Genomic DNA, 17,979 nt, shown 5'->3' on the forward strand with positions numbered 1-17,979 from the left:
TTTAAAATTTAAAATGAAAAATACTATTACATTCTTTGAATAAATTAAAATTACAAATACACCATAATTTTTTTTACAAAACAACTTCATTTTAGTTAATATTAGATAAAATTGTCTAACTTTATAAAAAAGAACCCTTTCAATAAACACAATAAGTGTTGATAGAAGAAAGAAATAAAATAAAATCGGAAAGTTAATAAAGAAAATAACATAATAATATAATAAAGTATCTATTTCGTTGGAAATTAGTTTTGATTGAAAATTATATAATATATCAAGGGTTCGCTTTTTCTGTAGTTACTGTAGATAACTTATCTGCAGTAAGCACAACACGACGTTGTTTTGAGGCGGAAATAATTGTATTTTTGTAATTTTAACTTATTTCAGGGTTATAATAGTATTTATATTTATAATTTTTTAAGATTTCAATATCAAAACGACGTCGTGTTTGAAATAAATGCAGATAACTTATCTGCATTAACTGCAGAAATATTTTTCCCATAAATCAAAACAAATAATAAACATTCCTTTTAATAAAAAAGATACAATTTAATAAAACTAAAAAATAAATATAATATGGTAACTAGGGCTGTAAATGGGTTAGGCCACACTACATGTGCCTATGGCCTAGCCTATATTAGACGAGGTTTGGCATATTATAAATAGTAAAATAGAATAGGCCTAGACTTTTAAAAAGTTCTATTTAGAAATAGGTCATAGGTTTTTTTGTACATGTCAGGCCTATAAGTCTACATGCCGACCTATATGATATTATTTATTTTAAATAAAATAAATAAAATTATTATTTTAATAATTTTAAATAATAAAATGAGTAAATACCTAAATTGGTCCCTGACAAAAAATTCGGTACCCAATTTAGTCTCTAACAAAAATAAATTCATTGGATAGTCCCTAACAAAGACAAACAGGAACCACGTTAGTCATTCTGTTAGTCCAAAATTGACGGCGTCACTGACGGTGCTGAGGTGTAACGTTAAGGGACATGCTGAACGCCACGTTGGACCATGAACGACGTCGTTTGAAGCTCCACAATCCACGTTGCTCAGAATCCTTTGAAGAAACCTAATTGAACGTTGTCCTTCCCTATCAATTTCTTCAAAGGAACGTCGTCGTATGGTTTAGGGTTCTTCTTAAACCAGAGAGAAGGGGATTGAATCGAAGATCGAAGGTTCGAATTTGGGGATTACTGATTTAGGGTTTATTGATTTAGGGTTTACATGTAAGGGACCTGCTGCTCCTTCAAGGTCAAAGCAAAAACCAGTTAATGTTGAAAATTCAATCAAGGACAGTTGAAGAAATAGTCTTAAGTCAAGGATGCCCTGTACCAGAGACAAGCAGCGAGCATGCAACAACTGAGGCTCAACCGAGTTCAAGAGCATCAAGAGGCAGCAACCCACCTCCATGCAATCCTACTGAGGTTGTGACCAATGAGACAATTACTGCAGCAAGTAGTGGCACCAGAGCCAGATTCATGAGCTTCATGTCTACACCAAGGTTCAAGCCACCAAGACCAGCCCCACATAATTGATTGGAATCCATTCAGATTCACTGACATTAGGCCATTTTTTGGATGCCTCAAATATAGGAATTGATTGGAATTGTAATTAGTGTATTTTTTTGGAAATACTTCGGTATTGGCCCTCTGCAAATATGTCATTAGGCCATTTTTTGTATGCCTCTGGTCATGGCCATAGTTAGTAGGAACATTATGTTTTTTTGGAACATATATGTATTGGCCTTCATGGAAAGATGTCAGTAGGGTTTTTTTGTATGACTGTGGCATGTTGGCCATGGTTAGTAGTTGTAACTGGGATGTGATGAAATGAATGCAAAATGTTTGGTTACTATCTATCTTTACTGTCATGATTGTATTCAATGCTGCAATTTTTAAATGCTGGTCCAAACCATCTATCTGCTGATACACTTTCTGGTTTTTGTCAACAATGGTATGTTTGCTCTGTTTGCTGTGTCCATTTAAGGGTCATGTGTTGCTTAACTGCACTTATCATCCATCTGCTTTTTAAGTTCCCTTATAAGTCCTCAACATTTTTTATCGAGGACCTTTTTAGTCCTTGGTTTTTAACAAAGGGGACCGGTATGGTCCCTAACAATTTTATCGGGGTCCTTTTTAGTCCCTGATAAAGTTATGTTAACACCAGTGCCACCATTTGCTATTAACACACCAGCAATGTCATTTCCCCTTGTACATGCTGATATTAGTCATGCCTAACACAATCAACTTCTGCATAATTCACACCATCACATTCTTAGTTTAGTGTTTATACATTGTTTCCATTCCTTTTTTTTATCTCCATCGAGTTTATACAACATTTTGTGCCAATAAACATAGCTTCAAATACATAAGTCATGCTACATACATTGCATGAACAACAATTCATGACACCAGCAAATCTCAACAGAACCACATTTTTTATTTCACTCCAGCCTACTTGCAATATATATACATACTAGAAACACAATAATAATGGATCCAGCAAACACCCTAGTACACCTACACACATGCTTAATTTCCTTCTCCACCCTTTCAAACTCTGCTGCATCTTCATTGATAGTTCATCAATCTTTATATGGTGCTCATTAATCTTCTTTTTGTGGTCATTCACCTCCATTTGCAGTTCATCATTGAGCTTCATGTCCACAAAGTTCAAATTGAATTTCATTTAATTATATTACATTCAACTCCAGCTTATTAATTCTCCAATCTTCCAGCTCCATGGTATCAGATGTAGCATCATCCACCCATGTAAAAAAGTTGCAGTGTGGCTTCTTTTCCTAACACTAAATTAAACCAAATTGTTAATAACATTCAAACTAGACAGTTAACGCATGCAAAAATACCTCACCTTGAAATTGGGGCACCCAAAAAATGCTGTATTTGGGTTTCTAATGGTTTCAGAGGTGTAAACAAAATTGTGCCTCCCACATTTACACAATGGAGCAGCTCTCCTTCTTTCACTTCTGGACCCAAATGAACTACAAGATCTTGAGCTCCCTCTCCTAAACACCAAATTGAGGATAAACCCTAAATCAGTAATCCCCAAATTCAAACCTTCAATATTCGATTCAATCCCCTTCTCTCTGGTTTAAGAAGAGCCCTAAACCATACGACGACGTTTCTTTGAAGAAATTGAGAGGGAAGGACAACGTTCAATTGGGTCACTTGTACGAAACATTGAGCCTCACACCAAACCAAAGGTATTTCTTCCACCGGTTCCCTCTGATTGTCGAAGAACTTTGCAATCCAAACGCAGGCGAATGTTCTCAGAACGGTCGTCTTCTTCTCAACAATGGAATGTCGAAGTTTCAAGAGACGGAAATGGTAAAGTGACCAACGGTTAGGTGAGGGGCAATTTTGGGTTTAAGCAAAGGTGATTCTGAGCAACGTGGATCCCCTCTCACCAAATGACGTCGTTCATGGTCCAACGTGGCGTTCAACATGTCCCTTAACGTTAGACCTCAGCACCGTGTCAATTTTGGACTAACAGAAAGACTAACGTGGGTCCTGTTTGTCTTTGTTGGGGACTATCCAACGAATTTATTTTTGTTAGGGACTAATTTGGGTACCGAATTTTTTGTCAGGGACCAATTTGGGTAATTACTCTGATAAAATAATATTATTTTAGTTTTCTTTTTTGGGAGAAGTTATACTTATTACTATTTTTCTTACTACTTGTTACTATAAAATCTTAACCGTTGATTTCCACCAATCTAACGGTTATAATTTATTAGGTCACACTTATTAATTAATTATTAATTTTAATAAATTATAACTGTTAGATTGACGGAAATCAATGGTTAAGATTTAGTAGTAACAAGTAGTAAGAAAAAAGTAGTAAATATAACCTTTCCCTTCTTTTAATTGTTGAATGTTTAATAAGTTTATACAGGTTAACAAGCCTAGGCTAAGTCTTTTATTTCTTAAATATAGGTCAAGCCAGCCTGGAAATCTGGGGTCTACATAGGCTAACATGTCAGGTCAGATCAAATGTTTTTTATGTCAAAAAGTAATTTAGCCTATTTATACCCCTAATGATAATTACGATTGATTCTAATTTGATAAAATTAATTTACAACAAAACTAAATTAAAAAAAAATCAGGCAATCCTTTGACATTTAAGAAATTTAACGATAAAAATATAATAACATATTAAAATCTATTTAAGAGACATTATTAAACCAACAATATTGGCACAAAACATAAAAAAAAGGTAATATTTTTCTCATTTCACATGACACAAGCAATTTTCTTATACACACATAAAAGTGGGCCTATCAATTCTCTTACATTTCTTTTATTTTAAAAATAGTGACCCCATAATTGATTGTCTCTATCTATGACATTACCTAGGAATTTTCGTACGACATAATATTTGTTTTTCTCAAAAATAAAAAATAAAAATAAAACTCCATAGAATTAAAACCTTAAAAATAGTTCAATTGTCGTGAAAAGTTAAAGACGAAAATAAACAATAAAATAGCCGTAAACCCTAGCACTTAAATTTAAATAGCATAAGCATGTTGTGTGAGAGCAATGAGAAAAGCGCAAAGTTAATTTCTAAACCCTAGTGAAGTGAAGCGAAGTGGTGAGAGCAGAGGACTGAGGATTTAGATATGGATCTTGCTGTTATTCTCCAAGCTGCTCTTAGTCCCAATCCCGATGAACGTAAAGCTGCTGAACAAAACTTGGATCAGGTTGCTTTGCTTTGCTTTGTTCTTTCTCTTTCTCTTTCTCTCTCAATCAATCAATCAATCAATGTTATCTCAATTAATCTGATTTTGGAGATATAGCATAGCATAGCATAGCATAGCATAGTATAGCTTAGTTACTCATTCAATTCAATTCAAATAAATTAAATTGAATTATACGCAGATCCAGTACGCCCCTCAGCATCTGGTGAGGGTGTTACAAATCATTGTCGACAACAACTGTGACATTGCCGTGCGACAATTTGCCACCATTCATTTCAAGAATTTCATTGCGAAGAATTGGTCTCCTCATGACCCTGGTAAGTGCTAATGAATTGATACTTATAGCGCCTTCCATTCCATTCCATTTCCATACTCATAATTTTCATTACAGATGCTGCCCAACACACCATTTCACCCGCCGATAAAGACGTCGTCAGGGATCACATTCTCCTCTTTGTATCTCAAGTTCCTCCTTTGTTGAGGTACAATACTATACTATACTATACTATACTATACTGTAATTCTACTCTGCTTTGTGTTTTCTTCCTCTTCTCTCTCACATCACATAACATCACATCTTGCCCTATCATTGTAGGGTACAACTTGGTGAGTGCCTCAAAACAATTATACATTCTGATTATCCCGAACAGTGTCCTCGTCTTCTTGATTGGATCAAGCATAATTTACAGGATCAACAAGTCTATGCTGCCTTATTTGTGCTGCGGATTCTTTCTAGAAAATATGAGTAAGTTTATATTTATCATTATAGACTCTATATATCTTCTTTTAGTGGAAAGAATTTGTGTTATAGCTCTTGCTCATGCCTCTTGGTTATACCACTTGACTGATCTCTTTTGCTGCTTTTTACAAGCAAGACCTTGTGCACTACCTTTCTATCCTTCGAGTATCATATGAATCATCAGTAATAATCCAATTGATTCCTCCCATGTATGTTACTTCTGAAAACTTTCTCTTTTTCTGTTCTCAGGTTCAAGTCAGATGAGGACAGGACACCGGTTTACCATGTTGTAGGGGAGACATTTCCTCACCTTCTCAATATATTTAACAGGCTTGTCCAGATTGCTAATCCATCACTTGAAGTAGCAGATTTGATCAAGCTTATCTGTAAAATATTCTGGTCATCCATATATGTACGTTTTTTTTCACTCTCACTCACATGTATCCTTTAAGTGAAGGGATTTCATATGCAATATGAGATAGATCAAACCTTTCCTACCGTGCATGTTGCATTTATTATGTATAACCTGTGTTTTTTTTACAGCCATTTTTATCCATGCCTGGCGCAAGTCGTAGTTGTTTACTTGTTTACTAAGTTACAATATGAGATAACTCTTAGTAATAGAACTATAGGACAACAATTTGAAAGCGGTAGATATGTCTTTATCTTTTCCCTGCTGTTGGGTGGCCCTTGTCGATGCGGGATGGGTACAAGGATGAGAGAATTGAACTTTGAGAGAAGAACAAATTGAAGAACACTATTTCTAATGAAACAAGAGAGATATGGCTTGAGATTAAGGCTATGTCACTACTCAAAACCTAAGAAGAGTCCAACACAATTGAGAGAACTTGCAACACTCAATTTTCATGCATCAAATTATTGCTTTGTGGGTTACAAGTATTCCCTATTTATAGAGGAAACTAAAAGCATGAAAATGCCGAGAGAAATCAACTACTAATTATTCTCCAACTCCGCAGACTGATTTGCCTTCAAACTAGCTTAATAACAACTTCCAAGAGTTGAGTTGATTAGGAAATAATATAATTATATTCCCAAGACAAAGGAAAATGAAAACTAAGCTCCCAAGGCTGATTAGCATAGGAAATCAAAAGTGTTAATACTAATTTTTCGCCTCCCTAGGTCGACTTAGGAATAACCATCAATTATTTCTTTATAGAACTTAAAATGCTAATATTTGGACCATCCTTCATAATTGAGCCATTAAGAGAGCCAAATAAGCATAATTTGTCCCAAAACAACTCGGGAACCCAATTGCTTGAAGCTGGTACACAATTTTGCATCACTTGGGCTTAACATTTGATCTTCTCTTATCAAACTTAGCATATTTACTCCCGCATATTAAATGAATAAACAAAGAATAGAAAGCCATCTCGGAATACTTGTATCAGTTTGTGCGGCAGTACATGTTCACGTTGATGACAAATATAAAAGCAAAGTTTATGTCTTGAATAAAAGAAGCCAGCTTTATAGTTTATGTAAATAAAGTTAATAATAATTTTTGCCACAGTTTTTTTTTTGGGTGGTGGGGATTGGAACTTGCTATTACTAGAAAAAAATAGAGAATCTCAACCTCTTTTAAACTTGAGATAGCATTATCATTTTCAGTTGCCTCACATATTTTTATGTTTTTCTCCACTTAGGTTTTCTGAATTTAAATATGCAATTATGTGTTTATTGTTTGAATTTATTCAGTTGGAGATTCCAAAGCTTTTGTTTGATCAAAATGTCTTCAATGCTTGGATGGTGCTGTTTTTAAATGTATTGGAGAGGCCTGTTCCCTTGGAAGGTCAGCCTGTTGATCCAGAGCTTAGAAAATCATGGGGTTGGTGGAAGGTAAAAAAATGGACGATTCACATTCTAAATAGGCTCTACACTCGGTATGTTTTGTGGATTACTTTAGTTAACAAATATGAGCTTTGCTATTGAGTGGTTGATTGATTCTTAATTTCTGTGGGTGTATAAACCATCATGTTATAGTTTTGGTGACTTGAAGCTGCAAAACCCAGAAAATAGAGCCTTTGCTCAAATGTTTCAGAAGCATTATGCAGGGAAGATCTTGGACTGCCACTTAAATCTGTTGAATGTTATTCGAGTTGGTGACTATTTACCTGACAGAGTTATCAACCTGGTTCTTCAATATCTAAGCAACAGGTGGTTTTCAATTATTTTGTGCTCATTAATTTGTAGTGTCATTCCATGTTATTCAATAATGTCATTTCCAAGCTTTCAACCAGTTCTTATTTAGGTAGGGATATACATTGTTAGGTAAGACAATTCTGAGCATTAAGCACACAGGTTTAATTTATGAATTGTTGATTATTTTTGTGTTATTTAGTTCTCTTAATTTTGGTAGCAGCTATACCATGCCTGCAATCAGTTTTAGCAGAGAAATACAAATCTGATCACTTTCCCCGTTTCTACTGGGCATCAATGTTCCATCCAATGATAATTATTCTATATGCTGATAAATCATTTGAAAGCCAAAAACAAGCATTGTAGGGTATTAAATTAATCTCCTATGAGGCTATGACTTATCCCACAGACCCACATGCACGGGCATTAGGCAATAAGATCTTTGTCTTATAAGGATAGTTGGGCTTCCTAACTAATTATAAAACACTTAAAACGTCAATGAAAGCCCAATAATATCCCTAGTCCTGGTCTTCTAAAACTGAAAATATGAAACAAAAATATTAACATACAGATGCTAGTAAACCTAAGTAATTGTGATCTTAAAATGTTATGGAAATATACATCAGCCCTAAAATCAAGACTAAACCGATATCAAAATACTGGGATGGTCTGGTTTTCCGGCCTGTGGTTCTTGAAGCCGGTAAATCCCGACTCAAACTCTTTTGTCTTGACATAATTTTGGGGAAGGAGGGTGATAGACATTACTTTTGTCCTTTGATATGCTTATCCTTCCTTTCTGAGGTCCTCACTTTACACAGCTAAAGTTAGAGTAGCTTCTTGTCATGGTGGACATCTATGGCAATTCAGTCTAGAAGCCATGCTACTATCACTTGGGAAAATCTCCTGCTAAATGCTATTATGGGCTCATGGATATAGCTATTTCATTCCAAATTCCCAATCCAAAACTTAACAACTTTCTGCTGTGTGGAGTGTTGGACTTAGAACATTTTTAAATTGAAATATTAGTAGCTCTGTTGAATGCTTTTACTTGATACTGCTGAGTTTTTCAGGATATATATTTATTTTGGAATTAATTATTTTTCTTGGAACTTTTTTAACATATGCAGTATTCCAAAGAATAACATGTATACTGTGCTGCAACCTCGGCTTGATGTTCTTCTTTTTGAAATAGTTTTCCCTCTTATGTGCTTTAATGATAATGATCAAAAGCTTTGGGATGAAGATCCACATGAATATGTAAGGAAAGGCTATGGTAAGTCTTATTTGTGTATAAACATGGAAACCAAATGTCAAGGAATGACATTGGATGTGCTTATAGCTTCTAATTCTTTATTATAGACATCATCGAGGACTTGTATAGTCCTAGGACTGCCTCCATGGATTTTGTGACTGAGTTGGTCCGAAAACGCGGGAAAGATAATCTTCATAAGTTTATTCAATTCATAGTTGAAGTTTTCAAAAGGTAAATATCTTACTTTCTGTTAGAATAGATGATTTATGGATTGGACGCTATATTTAGGTTTTTGCTATGCTAGGTATGATGAAGCACCTGCAGAATACAAGCCTTATAGACAGAAAGATGGTGCTCTTCTTGCTATTGGGGCACTTTGTGACAAATTGAAACAAACCGAGCCTTATAAATCTGAACTTGAGCGTATGTTAGTTCAACATGTATTTCCTGAGTTCAGCAGTCCTGTTGGCCACCTTAGGGCCAAGGTATGACCTATATAGTTTATATTTGCATCTTTTTTTATGCATGCCAGATGCACTCTTTTGCTCTTTTTCCTGCTTTTGGGTGTAAGAAGGATGCTTCTAAAAAAAGGCGAAGTTGGCATTCACATTAAACCATACTAAAAGCACGTCCTAATTTTGATGTCCATATCTAATGTTGTTTTGGATGTGAAAAGATCTGCAAAAATTGGGAGAGGTAAGTTTGTAATAGGCTGAAGTGAACTCGTGCCAAGGGCTCCAATTTTCTGTTGCTGTCTTATGTCCATGCACTTATGATATTCTTATAAGAAGTAAGATGTTTCTTCATGAGCGCAATTAATTTTCTTTTATGGCATAGGTGGTGTAATGCACTCTCATTGCATTTGAAAGAAAGGAATGGAACAGATGAGACTTTTAATTCAAGAATGGAACAAAAGGGAATGAAACTGATATTCTTTTCATTATTTTATTTTGTATATAAAAGAGAAAGGAATATGTGCTATTTAATTTCATTAATTAAAGCAGTAGTGTTTGAGACGAAGATAATGCAAATATGACATTTATTGGCTGCAAAGTAAGTGTATGCCAAATTAATCATTTGTCCACTTGTGGCTTCCCTTGCAATCCTCCCACAGGTTGGGGTGTTGCCAAATGTGAGCCTCCATTGAAGTAGAACTAGACCTCTTCTTTTTGTTTCCCTAATATTTTGAAATGCAATGAATCTAGGGAATGGTGCAATGCTCTCTAAATTTCCTTCACAATAACCATACAAAACATTAGTGTTGCAATATGCAATTTAATATTTTGATTTGACTTGATGTAAATTAATTAGAAATTGAATCAGACATTGGTTATGGAGTTTTTATTCTGTATTCTTAAGAATTTTGGATATCCATTGATTTTCTGTGAAAAACAGGCAGCATGGGTTGCTGGACAATATGCCCACATTAGCTTCTCAGATCAGAACAATTTCCGGAAGGCATTACAGTGTGTTGTATGTGGAATGCGTGATCCTGAACTTCCTGTCCGCATTGATTCTGTTTTTGCTTTGCGTTCTTTTGTTGAAGCTTGCAAAGGTGTTAATGACTGTGTTTTGTTTCTATTTTGAATTGAATAAATCTTTCTAAAGTTCAATGTTTACTATGCTTATTTTTTATTCTGTATTGATGCAGATTTAAATGAAATTCGTCCTATTCTTCCTCAACTCCTTGATGGTATGTGGGTGTGATAAAATTGTCTGCACTTTAATTTTTGTTTTTGGCCTGGTGAACAAGTTTAACTAACAAATATATCCAGAGTTTTTCAAACTTATGAATGAGGTTGAGAATGAGGACCTTGTATTTACTTTGGAGACTATTGTGGACAAATTTGGGGAAGAAATGGCACCTTATGCATTTGGGCTGTGCCAAAATTTGGTAATATATATTTATTTAAAACATTTATATCTGCCTAGAAAGTTGTTCTTGCTTTAGAGAGCTAGTATTTTTCCGTATAGTAACATTGCAGTCTTCTTTTTTAAAATAGGCAGCTGCATTTTGGAGGTGTATGAACACTGCTGAAGCAGATGATGAAGCCGATGATCCGGGTGCTCTGGCTGCAGTTGGTTGTTTGCGTGCTATTAGCACAATACTTGAATCCGTGAGCAGTCTTCCTCAACTTTTTGTTCAAATTGAGCCAACTTTGCTTCCGATAATGCGTAGAATGCTAACAACAGATGGTCAAGGTATTTGCCCCTTTGAATCATGTTTACCTAGATGACTTTGGGCCTTTCTTTTGTTTGTATCGCCTCCTCTTTGCCAATGTGTCCTTGTATACACATTTATTGAAGCAAATGTGAATCTACTTAATGGCTTGGATTGAGGTATCACTCATTTTACTAGTTGCATAATTGAACGCATGTTGGTTGCTCTTAATTAATCTGATGAGAGTATTTCAGATGGAGAGCTCTAGATTTGAAGAATATATCAAGTATATTAGTCAAGCATCTCATGTTCTTGATAGTTTATTGTAAGCTGTTTTTTGGACAGCTGTTATCCTTGTTGCTTTAATATAGAATAGTATGCTTCAGTTTGTGTCAAATAATCTGATGCTGAGAATAGCTTAAGCTGGTTTATTTTACACCTTCAGCTTCTTGGATTTTCGAATGGCGTGTGTATTTCTGTGTCTTTAATGCATTGTGGTATGAAGACTATGGTTCTCAAATTTTAATTTCACTGGATTTTCTTGCTTGTAATTATTCCCATTATCTTATGTACTTGCCTGCAGAGGTTTTTGAAGAAATTTTGGAGATTGTATCATATATGACTTTTTTCTCTCCAACAATATCATTGGACATGTGGAGTCTTTGGCCATTGATGATGGAAGCACTAGCAGATTGGGCAATCGATTTCTTTCCAAGTATGTTTCTGAACTATATTTTGGTTGCAATTCATGTCAAATTCTCTTTGCTCTACAAAATTCAAGCACATAGTTTAGATCATCTTTTGGTTGGCTTTTTTTATTGTTAATATAAAGCTAGAGATGTTGGTGTCTCCCAGTAAACCTGAGGGTAGACTCAGCTATGAACATAATACAACATCTTCTCTGTTTTTTCCTTGGTGCAGTACTTGTCTGGTTACTTAATAAAAGGATTCTATTTCTGTGGTGCTGATATCCATACTATTCATAGTTTCTGTAAAGAACCTTGGGATACCCAAGGTTCTTTACAGTTTCAATTATATATCTTCTCGGTTGCTTTGTCTGGATAGAGCACCCCCAACATTTAAATTGATGTATGACTGGTATATAATTTTTCATTTTCTACATATTTATTTGGGTGGTTTCTTCTGCAGATATTCTGGTTCCTTTGGACAATTATATTTCAAGGGGAACTGCCCATTTCCTTACTTGCAAAGAACCTGACTATCAACAGAGTCTATGGAATATGATTTCATCTGTGAGTTATCTTTGCATTATTTGAATTACTTAAGCCACCACCTGTTAGGAGTGGAGTTGGGGATTGGAAATGATTGTTATTATTTTTTCTATCTTCTTACTGATGTCTCTGATTTGTACATTGAAGATTATGGCAGACCAAAATATGGAGGACAGTGATATTGAGCCAGCTCCAAAGCTTATTGAGGTTGTCTTCATGAACTGCAGAGGGCAGGTGGATCACTGGGTTGAGCCATATCTCAGAATTACAGTTGAACGCTTGCATCGAACTGCAAAGTCATATTTGAAATGTCTTCTCATGCAAGTGGTAAGCAGTTATTAAGATCCATATTAACATGTAGAAATGAGATAATTGGCTTCTGTTGCTTCCTTGGTTTACGGTGTTATGACATGCTCAATAGCTGGATTTTCTGTGGTCCATTTATACTACTGTTAGCTTAAAAACCCTTGTGTTTTGGAGCTTCATTGAAACTTCACAGAATTACACCGGCTTCTCAAGTTAGTTATGCAAATGCTTAATTTTGTGTGGGTTTCTATGCAAATGCTTTGTTCTCCTTGTTCATATGGTTTGTACTTCCTTGAGCGATTCTTTTACAAAGTTAAAATTTATAAAGAATAAGAAAACAAATGAAAAGAATTATTTTTTTGGTGTGATTTCTGATTGATCACTACAAATGAGTTCAGTTTGTATATCGTGTATGTTTGCCAATCTTCTCAAAGATGACAGGAAAGTGCCCCATAATGTAACTTCCTTCTAACGGGATATAATTTTTGCAGATTGCAGATGCTTTATACTACAATGCAGTACTGACTCTCAGCATATTGCAAAAGTTAGGTGTTGCATCAGAAATCTTCAATCTTTGGTTTCATATGCTGCAAGAAGTCAAGAAGAGTGGTGTGCGTGCTCATTTTAGAAGGTCTGTTTTTTTTTGCCTCTTCACCATCCCTCCTTGCTTTATTTTCTTTCTCCATACTAAGCTTTTTATTCAATAATGGAATTTATTGTGTGTGTGACAATGTGAAGGTGTAATTATTGCGCACTTACAACAATCTTTATGCAGGGAACATGACAAGAAAGTTTGCTGCCTTGGTTTAACATCTTTACTGGCACTTCCAGCTGATCAATTGCCAGGAGAGGCTTTAGGCCGGGTGTTCCGGGCCACACTTGATCTTCTGGTTGCATACAAGGATCAAGTTGCAGGTCTCTGTCATCCTTTTTCTGTAACTCTGAAATGTTGCAGACTTGCAATTATATGTTCAGCAGGAGTGGATTGACTTCCTTTTTACTTTAATCAGATTTGTGATTGTCTAATTGTCAGTTATTGTACTTACTGTGCAGAAGCTGCAAAAGAGGAAGAAGCTGAAGATGATGATGATGATATGGATGGCTTTCAAACTGATGATGAAGATGAGGATGGAAATGGTTCTGACAAGGAAATGGGAATTGATGCTGAGGATGGGGATGAAGCTGACAGTAGTAAACTTAGAAAGTTGGCTGAACAGGTTCGCAAATATCACCTACAAAATATTTGCATGGATATTTTACTTGAATATAGGATATTGAGTTTATCAGTTTGCATGCAATAAAGCAATTTTGTAGTTTATATGTGTATGAGCTTTTATATAGGAAATTATAGTATTTGCTAAGAGTTCATTTTCTTGCTCTTGAAAATTTTATTTGATTCTGAATACTTAATTAATTTAGTTAGAACATTATTTTTTTTATTGTTTTGAAAATCAAACTAGTTATTGAAGCAAAAATGGGAGCAGTTCATGATTCAATGCTTAAGAAATTTGATTTTAGATATTATTCGTGTGTATAGAACAAATCAGAGTATTGAAATGTAAAATATTTTGCAACTTTTTAAACTATTGAAATACAAAATATTGTATTTTTAATTATTTTTAGAGATTAATTTTTATTACTTTTTTTTTGTATGTTTGACATATATTATTGATTAGTTTTAAAGTAGTTACATTTCAACAATTCAATATAAATATGAAATAAAAAGCTTGCATTACTTTAACCATAGAAGTGTTTCAGCTTCATGGTACAGCTGCTGGCAATGCATAGTGGTGGACCACTGGGTTTGATCCCCAACCCAGCACTTGTGCAAAAGTGATGCTCACCCAGTAGAAGTATTCACCGCTGACAATAAATAACTGTTTCTTTAACTTATGGACTGGTTCAATGGACCTCCATAAGGTGCATAACCGATCCAGTAAGCCATCTTGCTCGGAACTGTGGTTGAACCAGCTGGTCTAGTCCAGTATTCAGAACTATGGTCTAATAAATTCAAATTTATATTTTTTAAGAATGAAAGTTTTGTTTTTTTCTCCTGAAAACAAAATTTGTGCACGTTCATCTTGATTATACATTCACCATTTATTTATGGGAAAAGTGTGTCATTTTAAATGACACAAAGTTATGTCATTTTTAATAAAATTACGTCATTTTAGTGTGTTTTGTCATTTTCTCTTTTTTATAAAATTAGAAAGAAAAAAAAGTGGAGGAGAGAGAATGTAAAAACATACTAAAACGCAGTTTCATTAAAAATGACATAACTTTGTGTTATTTAAAATAACAAATACTTGTTTACCAAAAAAAATAAAAAAAATAACAAATACTTTTCCCTTTATTTATTTGTATTCCTTATTTGTCATTTAATTTTAGATCTTAAATTCGTATTGTAACAGGCAAAATCATTCAGGCCCAACGATGAGGATGACGAAGACTCCGATGATGATTTCAGTGATGATGAAGAGTTGCAGACCCCAATTGATGACGTGGATCCTTTTGTTTTATTTGTTGATACGATGAAAGGTATGCTGATATTGCTGTCTAAACATGTTAAAAGTTTCATCAGTACTTTTATCATCATCATTATTGTTGTCTGATGATATTCCTGCCTTTCAAAATAAATTTTCGTGTAGTGATGCAATCGTCAGATCCATTGAGGTTTCAGAACCTCACCCATACACTTGAGTTTTCTTATCAAGCTATAGCTAGTGGTGTTGCCCAGCATGCTGAAGTGAGAAGAGGAGAGATTGAAAAGGAAAAATTAGACAAGTCATCGGCTGCCACAGACTCTTAAGGCTTTTGGATGTACATTCTTTGTTCTTGTTTTGCTTTTGTATTCTCAAGTAGAGCCTTCATCCATCCATTCTTGGGAAGAGAAGCAGAGGGTTGCGTATTTATTTGAGGCATTTGTTGGCTCAGTGGTTCTAATTGGTGTATGAATTTTGAAGAGTTTGCAGTTTTGAAATGCTGAGAGTTTGGTGCACTGAAATTCTGTTGACTTCAGAGGATGTTGGATTCGGGAAACTGCGGAATTTGGTACCTCGGACCATAACTTTGTCTCTTTCCCTTTGCTCTTTCAAGTCTCCATGTTTTGTCGTAGTTGAGAGTTTCGGTACTTCCAATGTATGGAAACCATTGTCTGGTCTTCTATTAGTGCAGCAACGGCTTCATATATACAAGTTTTGTGATGTTTCTCTCCTGTCACTCAGATGGGAAAACAAGGGGGCCAATGGTTGGATTGGTAAGTTTTGGTGAGGGATAGCATTAAAAATTCTTTGCATTTTTATCGTTCTTTTGGTTATAAATTTTTTTGGGTTGAGAGTATAACCCACTGCTTATTGAAGGGATGGGATTTAGGATTTGCAAAGCTTTTCAAGTGTGGCTTGCTGCACGTTGTAAAACAAGTTATATCCATTCTTTATATCAATATAAATTTGTGGGGAGAAATAAGCCAGCTGGTTGTTCTTGTCATTTTGTTCTAATATATTTTGTAATGCTTCAGAAGCTGACACACACCCGGATCATGAAACTTCTGTACTGCTCTCGATCAATCCCAATAAAAAAAAAATACGTTTAAATATAACTTTGATCCATATGTGGAATACTTATTTGTAATTTTATCTATACATAAAAGTTTTCAAATATATAATATATATGCATACATGTTTGTTTTATTTAATATACTTAAGTATTTTTCATCATGTTAAGAATTAATAAATTATTGACAATTTATTTTAACATGATATTCTTAATTTCTTGTTGGTATCATAGTCGTTTAAATGAATAATAAATGCTTTAAAGGAGATGAAAGAGAGATTAGGATGATGTTTTTAATATAATATTCTATAAATCTAGAAATAAATGATATTAAGAATTGATGGAAGAGCAAAATCAGAAAATTATTATAATAAATTAATGTTTATATATATATATATATGGTTTAATGTTTTTTATATTGTAAGAAATAATTTTATCTCCTACACATATATAAAAGTATATGAATTATATATATATATATATTTTTTTTCTCTTTTCTCTTTTCATATGGATCTTATACACTTTTATATGTATATAGAAGATAATTTTATCTCCAAGAAACATTAATATTTCTCACTCTATATATATATATATTAAGAAGTCAGAATGTTTTCTCATTTTAATTTGTTTTTAGCATAGGAAAAAGAAAACAATCATACTAGCTATGACAAATTCTAGGTAAATCAACGCCCATTCTATGACCGTACGTAGGGAGAGCATCTTGGGTAGCACGAATGTGGGTGTGACATTGGTATTTACACTATGTATTCTCTATAGTATATAATGTAAGGGAAAAACTATTCTTATATTATATATGATAACTTTTTCTCTTACACACTCTTTGATAACTGTGTCATTTTGTTCTTTTTTTTAAGTGGTGGAGTTCATAAATTTATCTCTATGACATAAGATAACTTATTTCCTTTAATACGAGATTAATAAAACCCATAATGTAAATACTAAAGTGACTTTTTCTTTTTCTTTCTCCAGTACAAAAGCTGGTGACATGCATGCTCTCATTGGTTTGCTGTACTCACATCCGTAGTAAGCTAGATTTTTTCCTATGTAGGATGTTAATGCTCTCTACTGATGGCGGATGGTAAAGGATCATGTCCAATGGGAGATGGAGATTCATAATGTGCTGCCAGGCAATGCCATTTGTCACGTTGTACACATGAGATATTTTTACAGACCATTGCTCTCGAGCACATCCCTATCCCCTTCAAGCCAGATAAGAATTTCCCACAACACTGCCTTAGGCGTTCACAATGCCACAGTAGCATGAGATTCTAATGAGACATTCTCCTACATTATTCCTTATCACTCACTCCCCCATGTACACTGAGTATTGTCCACCCATTGCAAGCAAAAATCTACTAAATGAACTGCTCAACTCTTAAATGGAGTATGAAGGGCTCCTTTTTGTAGGGATGATTTAACATCCATGACCACAGCTTCATAATACTCCACTCAGCGTATGAAAGTCATCTCTGGTGTATCTTGCTTGGTGCTGAAGGATAGTATTATTCCTAACTTACCACAACATCTAACAAGTGATGCCAAAGTAAATTGGAAAGTCCTAAGTGGTTGCAACCTTGCACGTTTAAGGCCAACAAAACCATAGTATGATTGGCCCGTATGTTTTGTGATGGATTGAAATTGGGACGAGTTGCTTATTTTGTTTTGGTATCCATAAGCGAGTATTGATGGGGGAGAGCCCCCACTAATCCTAGGCCGAAGGTTAGATTAGATTTGTCAACCTCCATATATTATATGGATCATGGTAAAAGAAATAAGTTATCTCATGTCATATAGATAAATTTGTGGGTCACAATCTGAAAAAAGAAGAAAA

General features: G+C 34.5%; 1 protein-coding gene across 3 annotated transcripts; it reads left to right on the forward strand.

Moving 5' to 3' along the window:
* Positions 1-4,577: 4,577 nt before the first annotated feature.
* Positions 4,578-16,121, forward strand: LOC133307632 (importin beta-like SAD2). Of its 3 annotated transcripts, none has more exons than XM_061508172.1 (22): positions 4,578-4,734; positions 4,913-5,048; positions 5,123-5,213; positions 5,327-5,476; positions 5,720-5,882; positions 7,184-7,368; positions 7,469-7,642; positions 8,752-8,897; positions 8,984-9,107; positions 9,181-9,361; positions 10,272-10,431; positions 10,528-10,569; positions 10,652-10,770; positions 10,880-11,078; positions 11,621-11,752; positions 12,187-12,290; positions 12,417-12,603; positions 13,074-13,206; positions 13,351-13,490; positions 13,629-13,792; positions 14,987-15,113; positions 15,224-16,121. In XM_061508172.1, the coding sequence occupies exons 1-22, from the start codon at positions 4,654-4,656 to the stop codon at positions 15,382-15,384; spliced, it is 3,099 nt and encodes a 1,032-aa protein (XP_061364156.1). In that variant the 5' UTR covers positions 4,578-4,653; the 3' UTR covers positions 15,385-16,121. The 3 variants fall into 3 exon arrangements, with proteins under 3 accessions (XP_061364156.1, XP_061364158.1, XP_061364155.1); XM_061508174.1 differs by having other exon boundaries at positions 13,632-13,792; XM_061508171.1 differs by having other exon boundaries at positions 12,417-12,596; positions 13,067-13,206.
* The last annotated feature ends 1,858 nt before the right edge of the window (positions 16,122-17,979 follow it).

This window comes from Gastrolobium bilobum, unplaced genomic scaffold (genome assembly GCF_033153095.1).
Source record: "Gastrolobium bilobum isolate Gb01-03AN ecotype WA unplaced genomic scaffold, APGP_CSIRO_Gbil_v1 utg11686, whole genome shotgun sequence".
Classification (NCBI taxonomy): Eukaryota; Viridiplantae; Streptophyta; class Magnoliopsida; order Fabales; family Fabaceae; genus Gastrolobium; species Gastrolobium bilobum.